The sequence below is a fragment of the Notechis scutatus genome, chromosome 3 (genome assembly GCF_049901735.1).
Source record: "Notechis scutatus isolate UNSWTSFEM ecotype Mainland chromosome 3, rNotScu1.2, whole genome shotgun sequence".
Lineage (NCBI taxonomy): Eukaryota > Metazoa > Chordata > Lepidosauria > Squamata > Elapidae > Notechis > Notechis scutatus.
This window is the reverse complement of record NC_142011.1, coordinates 184,596,724-184,615,544: the sequence shown is the minus strand read 5'-3', so window position 1 is coordinate 184,615,544 and position 18,821 is coordinate 184,596,724. Positions and strand designations below refer to the sequence as shown.

The following is an 18,821-nucleotide window of genomic DNA, read 5'->3' as shown; positions in this document are numbered from 1 at the left end:
GCCTCTATTTTAGAACAGAGGGTCAATTTTAGAACAAGGTCAATAGGGAAGCCAGGCTCATTTAACAAGCGTGCTACTAATTTAACAACCGCAGCGATTCACTTAACAACGGTGGCAAGAAAATTCGTAAAATGGGGCAAAACTTACTTAACAAATTTCTCACTTAGCAACATAAATTTGGGGCTCAATTGTGGTCGTATGTTGAGGACTATCTGTACAGCTCTATTGTTTGTTTCTCCGGAACCAATATTACTGTTTTAAAGATATCCCACCCCGCCTAATTTAACATTAGGGGTTTTATATCTTCACTACTGCTGCCAAACTCTTTTGACATGATGTAAGACAGAGTGGCAAAACAAATTGTATAACTTTCAAAATAAACAAAATGGGGAAATTATATTCATAAGCAGCCTGCTGTTTCTTTATAGGCTGCATCGGTATTGCTTAAATAGCCCTGTAACAGAATATATGGAAATTGGGGAAAAGAAAAAGATGAATTGGACAGGGGATAGAATTTAAATTAATTTGTGTGCATTTTGTTAATTATTAAGCCAGAGGCAAAACATTAGCTTGCTTCGATTCTTTTTTCTTTTTCTTTTTACCATTGGCCTCCCTACAGGATAAACTCCTAAGGAAAAAAGAGGCATTAAATTCTAATGATGCAGTTTGAGTCCCACTTTGGATAGGGGTCTGGTGTCACCATTTTAAATCTGAGCTACATTCAATAAAGCTGTCAAAATATATTCAAGGAAATAAGCTTGGGAACACAAGCCTGGGGTAGCGGGGAGGAATTGCTGAAGAGAGATACCAGAATAGGAAATAACCAAATAAGGTAATTGAAACCATGAACAAGAATCCATTTATTAAGAATCAATTGTGCTTTGCCCTTTCAGGACCCAGAAAACCAAATTCCTTTAAACAGAGAAAGTCAACAATCACCGTCAGATGCTGCTGAACTACAATTCTTAGGACCACCAAACACTGTCCATGCAAATGGAACAGATGAGAGCTAACAAAATGCTTGCAAAATGAAAGTCAGAATGTGAGGCTTTTGTGGGGTCAAAGACAGAATACATGAACCGTTTACAATGAAAAGTCTTCCCACATGATAAAAAGCAACGGTAGAGCCTGTAGTGTCTACCCAATGTCCCCATTTCATCCATAAAACAGTTGTAGTTAATTAAAATGGTTCCACTGTTGTCAACCTCACACTTTCAGAAACTTCTTTTAGGTATTTCATCTGAAACATTTCCCTTTGTGGCTTCCTGCTAAGCAGGTGTGTTACCATCTTAATTCTACATTAGCTATAGAGTATGACTCATGGCATTATTCAGATAATAATGCTCAGTTTCCACTCTAAGTTTTTATTCTAAATTCATTCCCTGCAATGAACTCAAAATGGATAAAGCCTGGGAGAATGAAGCCACGTGTTCTGCCAGAGAATAATTTAGAATCTTGTTAAGGCAAGAGTAATGGGCTGTTGCTGCTTGGTTACAAGAACTTAGCTACCAAGCGCAGGAAATCAGGATCCCAGGCGGTTCAAAAGAATACAGGTTTATTGCATGCTACCACTCTCTACATGAATCTGAACTACTAACAATCAAAGCAAGTTGGCCATAAATAAGAGCCAATGGAATTCAGGGTGGGCTGGAGTTAGATCTCTTATGGGCACAAAGGGACCTCAAGACTGATGACATACTTGACCCCTCCCTTGGGCTCAGTCTGGCCATCTCTTACATCAGCTATTTTTACATGGATACAAGATGTCCCAAAAAATGTATTACTTTCCTGTAGTGCAAATCCCATTATGGAAAAGAACCAGTTTTTGTTAAGTCTTCGCCATCATTGGCTGTACAGATAAAGCATTGGAGAACTGGGGTTTTACATGCTTGGGTTGCTAGTGGCATTTCCTTCCCATTCAGTGATTTTATTTCAGTCTAAGCAAGCGTTGTTTGTCTAACTAAGCTTTTCTGATCTTTTGCAATGGTTAATTAAATCTATCACACTACACTGAAAATGCTCAATTATTCTCATCATAATATAATGCATCACAATTAAGAATATTTCATTGCATGACTCCACTGTGATCTGGGCACCTGAATAGACTGTGAAAAATTACATCAAAAACATTAACAGTAATTATTTTAAGTGCTTAACTAAATATGCATTATACTAGGAATTGGAATTCATTTTTTTTATAAAGCTCACATTCACTATGGTAGGGTAGCTAAAACTTTCTTTAAGCTGAAGGTCATATTTGGCATCTGATTCTGAATAGCATGCCAGGAGCTGCATCTAAGGAGGAAGCAGGACCGAGCAATGGATAGCAACAAATTAATCATTAATCGAACTGTTCTCTGTGGTATATACTTATTTTTTTCCCCTTTGTTTCCACAAACATTACAATTTGGTGGAAACTTTTGGATAGGAGCTATGGTTCTACTACCTAAAAGGCTTTGACTAACCACATTCAGCTCTGGCATCTGAGATGTGCATTATGATCTTTTGGGATGACTTGTGGGGGTCATATGCCAAATGCAAAAATTGTCTTTTTTTCCCCCTTTTTCCCCCCTTTGTTTCTTTTCCTTTTCCTTCTCCTTCTCCTTTTTCTCCAGCAGTCAACTAGAGCAGAAGCCTTGATGAGAGTCGCAGGTTCTTTAAATACATTTTTATTATGTTGTAAAAGCAAGTCATATAGAAACCTATATTTTTGCACTTCATCCATGCTTTCAATGTTAGACCAACTCCCATACTTGTAATGTCTAGAACAGGGTCCCCCAAAATAGTGAATATTAAACCCCAAGAGTTGATGGGACTATCCATTGTTGTTTTTATTTGTACTACTATTAAAGTAGCATTTATGAAAATAAATTGCAAAATCTCCACTGACACATGACCAAAATATGGACACTTGGCAACTGGCATTTATTTATAACAGCTGGGGTCATGTGATCACCTTCGGGCAAGCAAAATCAATGGAGAAGCCAGATTCATTTAACAACTGCAGTGATTCACTTAACAACTGTGTCAAGAAAGGTCCTAAAATGGGACAAAACTCAATTAATTGCCTTGCTTAGGAACAGAAATTTTGGCCTCAATTGTCCTAAGTCGTCAACTGCCTATGCTTCCAACTTCTCTTATTTTTAGTTTTAATTTTTAAAACTGGTTCATTTGAGACATTTTTTATTAAAAGTACTGAATTGAAATCAGTGATATCATATATGAATTTAATTCTTAAATTATCTGTCTTCTTTGAATAAATACGCAACCAAATTTCAAAATGTGAATTCTGAATCAATTCATAATATTGAATGTTTTGTAGCAATCAAGATAAACGAATAACTTTTCTATTAATTTTCTTTCTATTAATTGAATATGCCATGGCTACCAATCACTAATATAAAGGAGCAGATTTCTACTTCCACTTAGAAATACTTGAGAAGTACAGTCTACAATTTCCTATGTGAAGGAACATAATCACAACCTATCAGAATAAATGTGCTGACTGAAACAGCTATCAGCAGACCACATTGGATAGTTATTATTTTCCTTTTTTTTTTTTTTTGCCAAAGTTTAATTTTATTCAAAAAGGTTAAATACAAAATACAAAAGAAAAAAAAATCAAAGACAAAACAATGCTAAATGAGAACATTAAATAATGTGACTTGAAAGGTCAAAAATCAAAAACACGTTATTCATCCACCCTAGTTAAACATTGAAAAATATACTGAAGCAATAATAGTTTTATTTATTATCTTTAGTTTTATTTTTATCTATTATTTTCTGTTTGTTTTTTATCTATTATTTTCTGTTTGTTTGTTTTTTAAAAAGACCTTGATTTTTTTTTTTCTTGGTCTTTTCCAAATGCTGATGTCATAGTCAAAGAACTGAGTCCTAACCAAAGATAGAATTCTAAACAGATCTGTCCGAGTTCTATTGATTCCACCGGTCTTACTTCTGAATAAATATGTATAGGACTACATTGTAAGCATACTCATGCTTACAATATTCAAGGAAATTAAGCACCCTTGAAACTGTGTTAAATTACAGCCTGGGAATGTAAACTCTGAGCAGCCTACACTTGATTCTACAAGGCAATACAAAGCCACAAACATAGTAGACACACTATAAATCTGCTTTCAGGTTTTTCTTTTATATTTCCAGAGACAAGTGTTGCCCATTTTGAAGTATCAACTGGGAATGTGTGTGTGGGTGGAAACATCCTTAGAGCAAACAAGAACAGTGTTACCGCTAAATTAAAGAAACATCAGAACAGCAAAAAAATAAAAAATAAATAAATTGGAACCTTACAAGTACTTTGCTGTTTCTTTCCCACAGAGAAACTATGACAACTGAAAGTAGTCAGTCTCACCATGGTAATAAAACTGTATTTTTGTCCATATGAGCTGTAATTATTCTTTTAATTATAACACATTCATTCCCATATGAATGAAATACAACTTTCCTGGTTATTTCCATAAAATAATACACCAGTGCAAATATTGTAATAATAGTTAGCAACAAAGCTACCTAATTTAACTTTCAGTTTCTTCTATAGAAATTGTTTTCTACCCTCAACAGACCCTTTCTCATTAAGTTATTGCTTCTGGAATGGAAGTTTTCTGAATACTCAGTGGTTTTCTGGCAGGCAGGGACACATACTTATTTTCTACACTGCAAAGAAAATGTCCCAAAGGTGCTTTTAAAAAAATCAACTGGAGTTTGCTTTTCGTTGAAGACGTTTTGCTTCTCATCCAAGAAGCTTCTTCTGTTCTGAAGAATGAACTGAATGAATTGAAGAAGCTTCTTGGATGAGAAGTGAAACGCCTTCAAGGAAAAACAAAGTCCAGTTGCCTTTTGAAAAAGCACCTTCTGGATGACTGAGAATACCCATAGATATTTGCTAAGGGAATGGCTTAAAAAAAACCCAAAACTACGGAGAGGGGGATTTAAAAAAGCAATCTCCAGCATCATTCTCCATCTGAGCTTTATTGCCTCTATAGATAAAGCTTTGAAGGGCATTGAAGGGCTGGGATTTTGCATGCTTGGGTTGCAAAAAAACTATGCAGACATGTTTTGAACTGCAAGTAGCCCTGTTCTCCCAGATTTAAAAACACTGGAGGCTGTGCAGGTTTGGATGAGGAGGAACTGTCTCTCTGAGACAGTCCTACCAAGACTGAGTCTGGATGAGGAGGAACTGTCTCTCTGAGACAATCCTACCAAAACAGAGTGGCTGTGGGTATTTGGAGCCCCCCAGTTTGGAGTTACTGCATCTTTGACCTTGGATGGTGTAGCACTTCCTATTTCAAAGTTGCTATGGAATCAACGTCTTTCTAGACTCACAGTTTTCAAGTAGGGAAGCAGGTGTTCATTGTGGCTAAGAGAGCCTTTGAACAACTCTGTCTGATGTGTCAGTTACGCCATTTCTAGAAGTGCGGGTGCTGTTGGTGTTCAGACATGCTCTATTCATCTTATAGCTTGACAGTGTCATCTATATGGGCTGCCCTTGAAGATCACCTGGAAGCTTCAACTGGTTCAGAATGTGGCAGTACAAGCAGTAATGGGCATGCTGCAATATATCTAGGTAATGAGCCATGGTGGCACAGTGGTTAGGGTGCAGTACTGCAGGCTACTTCTGCTGACTGCTGGCTGCCTGCAATTTGGCAGTTCGAATCTCACCAGGCTCAAGGTTGACTCAGCCTTCCACCCTTCTGAGGTCGGTAAAATGGGGACCCAGATTGTTGGGGGCAATATGGGGGCAATGCACCCCCTAGAGAGGACTGTAAAGCACTGTAAAGCAGTATATAAGTCTAAGTGCTATTTCTATTGCTAATACCTCAACTTCAGGAAATGCACTAGTTGCCGGTTTACTTCTGGGTGCAATTTAGTGATAGTAGGGGTTTACAGTTACCTATAAACTCCTACATGACATGGGCCCAGGTTAACTCAGGGACTCTTTATCTCCCCTGGTATCTCCATAACCAATTTTATCTTGCAAGGTTGGTCCTCCTTGGGTTTCTTCAATTGAACAATAACATCTATTGGAACCCTTTGAATTCTTTCAAGATGGTGGCGCCCTCGGTTGCTGCGGCTTTTCGCTCTCTGGTTTGGTGTGTGTGTTTGGTGATATATGTGTCTGAGTCTCATTGCATGGGGAAGGTTTACAGCCGACAAGAACTAATAATTTTTAAATACTCTGTAGTGTGATTGTGATGTGGTGTTTGGGGCACTGTGCTAGAGTAGCTTTCAAATTTCATTGTATTCGTGGAATGCAATGACAATAAAGGTATTCTATTCTATCTATAAGTGTTTCTGCTCTGCAACAGAAACTTGCCCTCGGGAATGAGGTTCCCCCTTAATTATAGATGGCCTCTCACTTTTCTGTTCTTTAGAAGAGCTATAAAGACCAAGCTGAACGAGACACTTTGCTTTGTGCTTGCTATCTTTTATCTTTACGTTGTATTGATTTTATTGTAACGTCTACGGAGATTTTCAGTCAGCCAGGCCATCCAGTTGCCTCTTGAAAATGCACCTTTGGGATTTTATTGTAATGTTTTATCTTTGAAGAAAGTTATATGCATTAAGGAACTTGAGAGGGCATTTCAGAATTGTTGAGAGTCAAGCAAATTAAAAGTTTAATCAACCACATCATCCTTCCTACTCGCTCCATTGTATGCATAAATTTTCCCTATATATTGGGGAAAAGCAAACACACACACACACACACACACACACACTGTTTCTTCTCTTTCTATATTCTCTCTCTTTCTCTCTCTCTCACACACACACTGTTCAGTGTTCATTGTTGTTTTGTTCCCATTCTATATGCCTGAATACAGAGGTGGGATTATAGCTCTGAAGAGCAGCAGACACATAACCGTTTCTGTGTCTGCTGCTGTTTTGGCCCACCTGCCCGCCCGGGCTCTTACCTGACCTTTATTTCCTGCTTTTTCAAACTCAGCTGCTTTGCCCGGCACAGCTGCGCTATGCACCTGTGGGCAGTGCTGCTCAGCTGTTCAGGCAGCAAGCTGATGATGTTTTACACACACATGTGCAGAGAAACATAAATCACCAAACCGGTAGTTACACCGGTCGGATCCCACCCCTGCCTGAATACAATTTGGAAAGGCAAAAACAGATTCCAAGAATGGATTAGTCCAGTCCAAAAAGAAAAGCAAAAGAAATCTGCTTCCACCTTCTGTGCCCAAAATTGCCGGTTAAATCCTAACTGCCTTAGAAAAGAACTTGGAATACCACATCTTAGCAACTTTATAGTTCACATCATTTCCTAAATTTCTTAAGATTAAAATGTATTCAAGCAACAATATGACTGGGAAGGAAATATATTTATCACTATTTTTTTTAAAGCTGTATATGGAACCAGCTGGGAAGTTTCCTGCCTCCCTACTGACAGGGATTATATTTCAAAAAGTTTACAGAATTTGGCAAACTAATTTGGGAAATCTGTGTCTGCCCAAATCTTGCTTTGTCCCACATCTCTGGCCATTTTAGTTGGGGATTCTGGAACTGCAGCTGAGCAATATCTGAAATGCTACAGATTCTCTGTCTTTGTTCTGATTGACTATTCTGGAAGTAGTTATAAAATAGCAGGCATCCTCCATAAATGACTTGATTATGTTTGGCATGAAGGTATAAACTCTCAAAATCATAGGATACACATACAAAGGTTTATTTGTTCCACACTTCTCCAATTTCAAATATTTTGAACTCAAGCTGTCAATATATTCCTGTGTGTTTATTTAATACATAGTCTACGTACATAATCTTTGAAGAGTTTCTAGATGGTCCAAAATGCAATACCAAATATGTTAGTTTATTTGTTCTCTTCTGCTCATGGTTATTGCGTGCTACTGCAAATGCTGAAGAAGCTTCTTGGATGAGAAGCAAAATGTCTTCAAGCAAAACAAAGAAAGTCCAGCTGCCTTTTGAAAAAGCACCTTTGAGACAACCATGACCTGGATGACTGAAAATCTTCATAGACAGTTACTGCAGATAGTTGAATTGATTCTCAATTGTTTTCCCAGACATGATTCAAGTCCTATAAGGCCTTAAATGGCTGGGTTCTGCAGTGCCTCGGAGAGTATCTCTTCTGTGTCATCCTGCCCATTCTCTGCCATGGAAGAATGATTCAGAAAATTTATCAGTAGCAACATGAATGCCAGCCCACCTGAAAAATGTAGGGTTTTGTATGTCACAAATTATCCTTTATCAATTTGTTTTCAACAACTGAGCCCATTATCTTGGTTTTACACTGTTAGTTTTACAAAACTTAATATTATTAATATTAAGTATTCCCTGGCTGGTATGTTAGCAAATAATACTATTAATACTAAAATAAAAATAAATAAAATATCCAAGTAGACCTACAGACATATAGCCTTAGATGAGATTATAACTAATGAATAATCTTCAATTATAATAATTGAAGAGTGAATGTGTATGTCTTTAGACTATAGAGCAGGGGTGTCAAAGTCACATCATCATATCATCATGTGATGTATCGTGAATTTTTTCCCCTTTGCTAAACTGGGGGAGGGCGTGGCCAGTGCATGACGCATCCGGCCCATGGGCCAAGAGCTTGACATCTCTGCTATACAGCAAATGTTTTGCTATGTTTGATTCTTGGAGCTGGAGTTTAGTCTAATTCTAGTTAGCTAGTGGTAGTTGTTCTAACTGAAGTTAGCTTAAAGCCCAGGATGTTGGTTGCATTCATTGGAATGTATGTCTGTATGAATTGAAGATTGGCCCTGTAGTACTTAAAAGCATCATTAGCAGCCCCTCCATTTGTACAACAGAAAGCACTTTGAAGTAAAAATGTGAAGCAAAAATGATGTATCTCTATTGGAAGTATGGGAATAAATACAGAGCTTTGAAAAATGTAAGAAGATTTCACCACTTATTAAGGTAAGGTCTATTTCAGTGTTTTTCAAACTTGATGACTTTAAGATAAATTCTAGGAGTTGAAGTCTACCCACCTTAAAGTTGCCAAGTTTGAAAATGCAGTTTAATTTGAACACTTTGAAATGTTTCTTCCCATATTTCTGCCACCTGGGCTGAGATGCATTTATGAAATAAATTATCCATGGATACACTTTCTGTTTCTTGAGTACTGATGTCTACAGTCCCTTCCATTCCTTTTGCAGTCTCTCACAATCTCTCACTTGCAAGCTTTCTTCCAAAATATTAAAATAATCATCTGGAATCTTTTGAGAATTTAGTAATCTTATGCCCAATTTCTTAAATGGGAATGTTATACATGTCCCTTTTTAATTAGAAAAAATTTGAAAAGCATACCCTGTCACCTGTGAGCATTTATATACTAAAAGGGGGTTAAAAATCATGCATATTAGCTATTCATGTTGATTTTCACAATGGCAAATATTTTGATAAAATCTCCCTGTTTTAAAGTTGACATAAATAACCACACAGGGTCTTCATATATAAAGCTGTGAATTATGGTCAGATAAAATTTAAAGCATATCAGTTTTACTGATGAAATTATATCATGTTATGAGAATGGCAAATTTCATAGCAAATTGGTATGTGTCACTGTGCTGGAAGCTTATAACTTCACCTAGTGGTGAAGACACGCTAGTAGCAGATGTTTCTCTCTTAGGGTGCAAAGAAAAAATATCTGCTGTGAACTCCATATAGACATCAGGAAGGGCATCCGGCCAATAAGTACTCAGCTCCACCCAGTTGCCCCGATTCTACCCCTAATCAAGGGACTATACAGGTCATAAGAAGAGGAAAAAATGGTAGCCTACAAATCTCTCTCTCTCTCTCTCCCTCTCCCTCCCCCCACCCCCCATATATTTTGGGGAAAGTTCAAAGGCCATTGCTGATTTAGTATAAATGAGGCTGCAGATGTGACTCAGGGCTTCCTAACTGAGTCCAGCAATCCCAGGGAAAGAAGATTTTGGGAACTCATGACTAAACCTTGGCTTGGTTTTTAGAAAACCCCAAAGCTACCATGTATACATTCTTGCCATTTTTAACATTTACAGCAACAGCCTTTCAACAACCTAAATCATATACATGGCAACAGAAAAAGGGTAAAGAAATGGGATGAGGTTTTTCTCCTGAGTTCATTACATGGAGTGGTGCCTTTTGGCTACATAAGTTTTAAATGGGGATGATGTCATCTCAGAAGCGGCTGAAATACTGCTAAAAACGTCTCATTTAAAAAACAAATAAGGGAGTGAAAATATACACGGAACTTACATTTGAAGGAGATTTTAAATCACAGTATTGAACTTGAAAGCCACGCTCTAAATAGTTTCAGTGTTTTGATCTGTTCCTTCCTGAAACAGGAATGCTAGCAAATAGTCTGAACGAGATCTGTCCTCTTTACGAGAAGCAGAAGTCTAGACAGTCTGGATTTCTGTGAGAACAAGACACAAATCTTCTTGTACTGCTACACATTCCACCACTTTTACGATAGGTGTACTTTTTTCAATACAACTTGGACTCTGTTTATGAAATCAAGCTTTAAAAGATCCAAAATATTACGTGCCCTTCCCCTAAATAAATCTAGATCCTGAAACTCTTGTTGGAGGAGGAGGTAACTCTAATTATGGATTTTTGGCAATACAAAATATTGGATATTTCCCCATTTTCTAACCATGGAATCCTCCACCTCAGGCTACTATCCTGCTTTGCCTTCAGATGAGAGATGGTATTCAGCTGGTTCTGACCAGTTCTGGAGAACTGATAGCGGAAATTTTGAGTAGTTCGGAGAACCGGCAAATACCACCTCTGACTGGAGATTTTACAGTATCCTTCCCCTGCCACGCCCACCAAGCCACACCCACAGAACCGGTAGTAAAAAAAAATTTGAATCCCACCACTGCTTCAGATGATGGGGAAAGAGAAGGCTAATGACCCTGGACTGCTGGAAATCTAATCCTTGCATCCAAAAATAGTTTGTAAAACACATTGAAAAACAGGGTAGTAAAAAAAACAAAAGAGACAAGCTTGATTTACACTAAGCGATACCACGGTCTGTTTGATTTTGGTTTAATGTAATGTGAAGTCATTTGCTGTGGCTTCTAAACTATGATTTATGGCTTTATCTCCACTAACTGTAGGCTCCCCTCAGGATTCAAATGACGCTTTCCACCCTACTGAGATTTCAGGGGGAAGAGTCTTAAAAATGTGGGTCTTTTACTCAAGCCTTTGAGGAAGACAATTGATACCCCTTTTCTTCCTTACTCTTATTCCCAGTTTTGTTTACTCGGCCATTTTTGTTTCTTTGTTTTGTTTTTCTTGTATGGTGCTTTTAAATGTTTTTGACAATAACCCACGCCAAGTTGCTGGGAGTCGAGCGGCATATGCATTTAATAAATTATGGCCACCAAGTCAGGCAGATGGTTTGGCATTTTTATCCACTTATCAAGTCCTTCCCAAGGATCTGGGAGAGGTAGTTGTTTTATAGTGTTAAAGATATTGTTGCAGGATATAAGCTGTTCTAACTAAAGCTGCCTTTATTAACATTCAATTGACTGTGGTATTTATAAATGTTTTACAATTCTTTTAATAATGAAAAATTATAAAGGAAGGGAAAAAACATAAGGACAGAAAGAGAGAGAAAAAGAAAAGTTGAAATCATAAAAACATCATGCAACATATAGGAAATCATTATTGCAAGAATAATTTTCATCATTTGCATTATATTAATCCAGTGCCACTTGAGAAACAAAATGAAAACAGATATTGGGAATCCAAGATTTTAATTCTGCAGTTGCACCATCTTTCCAAATTGAAATCTTTCTGCTGCTCCCAATCCCTGCTAATGTTGGTTTATTCAATGTTTATGCAAAGCATAGTTTAGTAGATTGTGTGAAGGCACTGAATAGTGTCACTCTTTCTGCATCAGATTTTGCTTCTCACCAGTGATGATTATGGTTAATTAGTATATCCTATGGTTGAGGGAATGAAAGAGAGAATGCCACTATCAACCTTCTTATGAAGCTAATTCAACCAGGTTTAATTTCTCCTGAAATTGGCCACTCACTCTTTTAGTTTGCTTGAAGGAAAGGTTAAAATCCTTTTTGGAATCTATTGTTATTTTCCTTTCCTTATAATGTTGATTTGTAACCTACAACTCCTAGATTCTCAAGATGGGTCTTCTCCAAGAACTAGCCAGACTCAGCTCTGCTTAGCTTCCAAGATTAGATAAGATCAGGCACATGTTGCCACTGCTATGCTGTAGAACAGCAATGTGAAGAACCAGATGGCTCTTGAAAGAATACTTACTGTTTAGTATCATGCAGTATCATATGGCTTTTTTAGTTATTAAAGACATTTAATAACTATATATTTTTGTACTAGATTTCCATATTTTTTATACTATGTATTGTTAGATTCAAAACCTAAAGACAAAGATTGCTTCTCCTTATTGACCTAAAAACTACATTAGGAGATTTCAGGATGAAAGACATATTATAATTGCCCTAAATCCAATTTCCAGGGCCACATGCAACCCTCAAAATATGTATTTGGCACCTCAGTACCTGCATTAGAATTTTTAATGCAACAGAAGAAGAAAATTATTAAATGCAGTATATTATTAGCTCCATTTAATTAAGTCAAACTGAATTTGTTTCTGGTCCATCCAACTTGTTGGCATGGCCTTGCTTATTTTCTGGAGTGACACACCATTTAAAAGCCAAATGCTTTTCTCATTCTGGAAGGAGTTTTACAGCCCTGCTGATCTATATCTTAGAACTGAACCAGCCCACCCATGCCAGATATTCAACATGCAGTCTTTAATGTACTAAATGATTACAAATACAAAACAGTTCTCTTTCAGAGCCAAGAAACCTAACTAGAAATTCATGAATAAAATAATTGCTAATCTAAATCTTTGAAGATAAATCCAAAGAAACTGGCATATCAATTAATACTTTTTAAACTGTGTTCACTAAGTTAATGGTCTTCTTAAAGTCCAGCTCTTCTAATGACTTCACAGACAAATCTTGGCAATAATACAGAAGGGCTTTCCCACTGTCTGTTTCTATGATATTTATTGACTTGTAACCTACAACTCCTAGATTCTCAGGATGGGTCACCTCCAACAACTAGCCAGACCCAGCTCTGCTTAGCTTCCAAGATTAGATAAAATCAGGCAAATGTTGTCACTGCTATGTTGTAGAACAGCAATGTGAAAAACCAGATAGCTCTTGAGAGAATACTTACTGTTTAGTATCATGCAATATCATGCGGCTTTATTAGTTATTAAAGACATTGGAAAATCTACACCTTCCCGGATTTAACAAGATTCTCTGAAGCTCAATATTCAGGTTAAAAAGTAACAAAGTTAGTGCTAGGTAGGTAAAATTAAAGATAAAATTAGAAGAAGATGGGAGTCGTCTAATAGGCTTAGCTATTGTTGCAAAATTCAAATGGCTGAAAACTGGGTTAATTTTAAAAAGTTTCTAAAGCAATAGTAGTTAATCTCCCCAGTTTCTGTAATGAAACAAAAATGCATGAAATTTTTCTGGAAGACTGAGAATATGTGACATGTCCTATATTTTAAACTAAATCACAAAAATCATTTCTGAAGTTTTGTTGGTACATATGCATATTTAACATACAGCTGGAACCCAACTGAAATTGATGACAAGTTCCAATTGTTACATTCTACTAACGTGTAGGGTGTTATATTGGAAAATAACAGAACAGAATAATAAAGTTGGAAGGGAACTTGAAGGTCTTCTAGTCCAACCCCTTGCTCAGGCAGAAAACCCATTTCAGACAAATAGTTGACCAATCTCTTCTTTAAAATGTCCACTGTTGGAACATCCACAGCTTCTGGAGGCAAATTGTTCCACTGATTAATTGTTCTAACTGTCAGGAAATTTCTCCTTAGTTCTAAGTTGATTCTCTCCTTGATTAGTTTCCACCCATTGCTTCTTGTCCTGCATTCCTGATGCTTTGGAGAATAAGTTGACCCCTCTTCTTTGTGGCAGCTCCTCTAATATTGGAACACCACTATCATATCACTCCTAGTCCTTCTTTTCATTAAATTAGACATACCCACTTCATGCAACCATTCTTTATATGTTTTAGCCTCCAGTCTCCTAATCAACTTTGTTGCACTTCTCTGTACTTTCTAGAATGTAAACATCCTTTTTATCTTGTGGCGACCAAAACTAGATGTTGCTCTTGTTTTCGTTTTCTTCTCTTCTCGTGATCTAGTCTAGTCTAGAGATCCAATGACTTCTAGATCTGAGGATGAAGACACCAAGGGAAAAGGTTCACTCTGTGGAATTAACTGTCCACAGCAAAGCAATTTTGTGATTCTAATTTTTAACATCAGACCTCAGTGTATTCCAATGATTTTGAAATCTTGAAATTTTAAGTTAAGAGAATTTTCAGTTTGTACCCTAAGCATGAAATATACAAAATGTCACTCACCTGCTCAGGGTATTTACTGCCTGTTATTTCAGCAACTGTGTTAAAGGAATCAGCATCAGGATATGTTTTGGCTCCCATTTTCAGAGTTACAACTATCTTAGTACCCCGGGAGAACAATCGCGCCATCAATTCTGCATCTTCAATGGAAATACAGGCGGTAGGAATCTGAGGCACAGCTGAGTCATATGCTTGCATTCCAGTATGTGGGCTGTTAAAAAAACAAACCGTAAGCATGTTACCTTTGGGTTCACATTTTGAAGGAAGATCATCTGAGCTTTTTAGACCAATGTGACACTTTATTCATGACGATCTTGGTGTTGTGACCAAGGCTTCTTGAGACCGTAATTAAGCACACGCTTAGTCCAAACAATTTCTCAAGATAAGCACCCACCTTTCTTTCCTTTGAATTGCTGCCAACAACTAAAGTGCCAAATTAAATGTAAAAAACCAACTGAAGTACAAAGTCCACACAGAGCTTCAAGGTTTAATCTGAACAGAGTGAACGACTTTGCTTCCTGCAAAGGTTTCTCTACCTTTGTACCTCCTATATACCTTAGAGGAGGGGCAATCACCTCCAAGCCTTACTCCTGAGTCACCCCTTTTTGTCTTAGCTGCTCTTGCCTTCTAGCAGCTCTGTGCACATGTGCACTGGGAACAGGTTCCCCTTGTTCCTCTGCCTTGCTGCTGCCAGACTCTGGGGGCTCCGGAGTCAGTATACAACTCCCAAATGGTCCTGTCCCCATCTCTGCATTGGACACAGGACCTTCGTCTGAGTCCTCCCCAGTCTCCCGGACTGGTCCCCGTTCTTCCCCACTGTCCAATTCCGCTGCCATCTGCACAGGCTGCTGGCGAACCACAATGGTTTACTTCTTGTGGTATAGTTTGTTGCGCAAATCTAACTGTGTGTTAATTTGTTATTCAATATATTTTGTAAAGCCAGCTAATGGATTAATTTGGTACCCAAATTAGGTGTGTTATGTCAACATAACCTTACAGTTTGTTAATTAATATTTGAGTTTGTTGAAAGAGTATTTACTGTGCACTGATTAAATCTAAATGCATTTAAAGTTGAGTAGATTGATCCTTTGGTAGCAAATGTGAGCAAATAGGTGCTTTAACTGATGCTACTAATCAAAATTAATCATTATTCTTGGGAACAGTTTTTATCATTACAGGGTCATCAGGTTTCTTAAACAAAGCATTACTATTATCATACAAACTGCCCACCTAGAGTTAATTTCTGAATGCCTTTCAGAATAGGCTCAATTAGCAGTAGAAATAAATCTACAATGAAGCCAGCAACAGAAGCTCTGATCTTTGTGATGTATAACCAACAAGGACAGATAGAGAAACAGGAAACTTTTGGCCCCCAGACAGCTAGTAGTTGCACTATATTACTATAGAGTAATGCAGATTCCCCAAGCTACTGACCTCCAGATATATTGAGTTTACAACTTCCAAAACCTGATTTTGGAAATGTCATAGTAGTACTGCCCAACCCAATCCATCCAAAACTGTTTCTGATTGCTTTTATGCAGAACATGATGGTCTTTACTGGGTTTAGGCATATATTTCTATAATGAAAGAGACAGCAAATACAGAACTACGGTATAATCCTTCCTGAAAAAAAAATATATATATAAATTGGGTCCACCACTAATTGTCAGCAAGGAGAAAACTCTGTTTTCCTGTAGTGCTCATTTGAATTATTGCAGTCTGGATCTGGCAGCCCTAATTAAAAACATTTTTAAAGTATTATTTAAAGATGGAAATAATAAATAGAATAACTTGATGGAAACTGAAATTCATTCTAACTTGGGGAAATCACAGGCTGGCAGAAAACTATTAGCAAAATACCAGAATATAGATGAGTATCTTAACTAAAATTAAAATTAGAGGGGTAGGACATCTGTATGCCCCTGAGTTATATGTGATATGTGAAGTTGGTCTAAATGAACAGAATATGAAAACCTTTTCCTAAGAAGTTAACCATAACAAATGATATTTAGTTTCTCTTCTCAGAGGGAAATAGACTCCCAATACTTTATATAATTATGTTGCTTTGGTAAATGAAAGCAATTTAAAATACTCAGTAGTATAAAAGTTATAATTTGGCTAATACATATATTTCAGAACATTTGCATTCTTTCTTTGATCAAGAGGCCCTTCAGACAGTCACTCATGCCCTGGTCACCTGACAATTGGATTATTGCAATGCACTCTACATGAGAGTGCTCTTGAAGACCAGCAGCTACAACGGCTGGAACATTCAGTTGCATAAGCAGTAATGGGTATCTCTCAGTGTGCTCACATGTCACCACTGCTATATGAACTGTATCGGCTGCCAGTTGGCTTCTGAGTACAATTCAATGTGATCCTTGTTACCTATAAAGCCCAGTATTGCATAGGGCCCAGGGATGGGCTTCAAAAATTTTAACAAAGAGTTCTCTGCCCAGAGTGGCCATGGCCATGGTGGATGTGGCCTAGTCGGCCTCCTGCACTACGGCAGGGGGATGTTTTTGCTCTCCCAGGCTCCGGAGGCTTTCCTTGAGCCTCCGGGAGGGCAAAAATGGCCTCTCTGGGCTCTGGAGGCTCTCTGGAAGCTAGAAACGGGCCCATTTCCAGCCTTCCCAAACTTCCAAGGCACTCATTTTTTGCCCTCCCCGAGCCTCTGCACACGCCCTGCCCTTACCTGCATCCAAAATGGCCCGTATGGTGACTCCTGGGAGGGGAGGGGCGGGTGAGCGGGGCCAGCCAGGAATGGGATTTGGGGGCTCTGCGAACTGCACAGAATCTTAGCTAGGGGCTCTCCTGAACTCCTGCAAAAGCCCAGCAGCCCACCCCTGATAGGACCTGAATTTACCTGAGAGCCCACTTGTCTTGTACCGCTTATGCCTGCCCAGTATGTTGCAGCAGGTTGGGTGTGCTCCATGTCCCCTCCGTTAAAAGCTGCCTTCTTGTGGCACCTAGGAAGTATGCCTTGTCTGTTACAGGCCCCACCCTCTGGAACAACATCTTCCTAAAAATAAGGATGGCACCGTCTCTCCTGGGTTGAAACCTGGTTTTGATCCTAAGGCTGGGGTTGAACTTTGGTATTTGTTTAATGGCTTCTGTTTTGTTTTGTGGATTTTGTTATTAAGGCATTTTAATATCTTTAGCTGCTTTAAAAAAAAAATTCTGGTGCCACTCAGAGTGCTTTGAAGTTGGGCGGCCAATAAATTTAAATAATTTAAATAAATAAATGTGTAGCAAGCCATTCCAAGATGTCAGCAGTATTCAATGTCAGTTAAATATGTTAAATTGATACAGCTAATCTAACTCCATTGGTTTAATAACTTTTCTCTGTCACATTAGAAATTACAGTCTGGTGGCAGCATTCTAGACTAAATGCAGGAACTTCATGTGCACATGAAATGGATAACACAAATTCTTCACATGCAAGGTCAAATGATGATATGTATATGGTATCCTAGGTGTGGGTGTGGGTGTCAAAATGTCATGGTACTCATGACTATGAGATCTAAATCCAACTTGCGTGTATGTGTTGTCGACACACATACAAAAAGGCTTCAGATGTGATTGCCATCATGATGACCTTCCTAATAACTTTGAAACAAGATGGCAATCACCAGTAACTCAGAACAAAGTTTGTGAGCAGCTTTCTGAATCCAAATATTGCTTTTTAATAAGTTCTATCGGTCCTATTGAGTTAGATGTAATTTGGAAAAGAACAAATCACAACAAATCAAACTGGAAGGTTATTTTTGGATTCCCCCTCCATCCCTTTTTTTTTTTGCCCTGGGATAGAACTTTCATATTTGAAATGTGTCAGATATCAGATTAGTAATAAATCATTTTGTACACTTTCATCAAACGAGATGCAAGCGGGATATCTCTTTAAACTTGGGAAGAAAAATCCAAAGGGAAAAACATGGATTTGTTTCTGTAGGAACTTTATTTCTGTCGTCTTAAATATATCTTCATTCAGAAAAGGGAAATGAAACAACCTTTTTCTAGGTTGTGTTACCGTAATATTAATTCTCCACATTCTATACTCACTAAAATTTCATATACAACAGCCAAAAAGAAGAACTCTCTAGAAACACAAAACAGAAAGTGAAAAGCCTACATATATAATCTTATTTTCTCAGAATCATGCAATTTGAAGATAATAAATTTATATGACTGCAAAAATGACAAATTATTTTGGTTCTTCCAGTATATATTTTAGAACTGCGTTTCATGGAGAAACATAGCTAAGATTGCTTTTTAAATCCCTTGGAAAATAGGAACCCTTACGTACACTTTATCTCCAGAGGAAGAGGTATTTTATACATTTGAAGAGCAGCTCTGCAATTACAGAGCCCAAACTTCTCCAA

General features: G+C 37.7%; 1 protein-coding gene across 6 annotated transcripts in view; it reads right to left on the bottom strand.

The window, feature by feature from the left end:
• The window catches only part of CPQ (carboxypeptidase Q), a 162,086-nt gene that overhangs the window by 100,959 nt on the left and 42,306 nt on the right, over nt 1-18,821 (bottom strand). For all 6 annotated transcript variants that reach the window (XR_015748984.1, XR_015748983.1, XR_015748985.1 and 3 more), the window contains exon 4: nt 14,443-14,650. Coding sequence is in view for 3 of the 6 variants with exons in the window: in XM_087962030.1 (XP_087818156.1) it covers nt 14,443-14,650 (208 nt within the window). In the remaining 3 variants the exon portion in view is untranslated. The remainder of the gene's footprint in view (nt 1-14,442; nt 14,651-18,821) is intronic.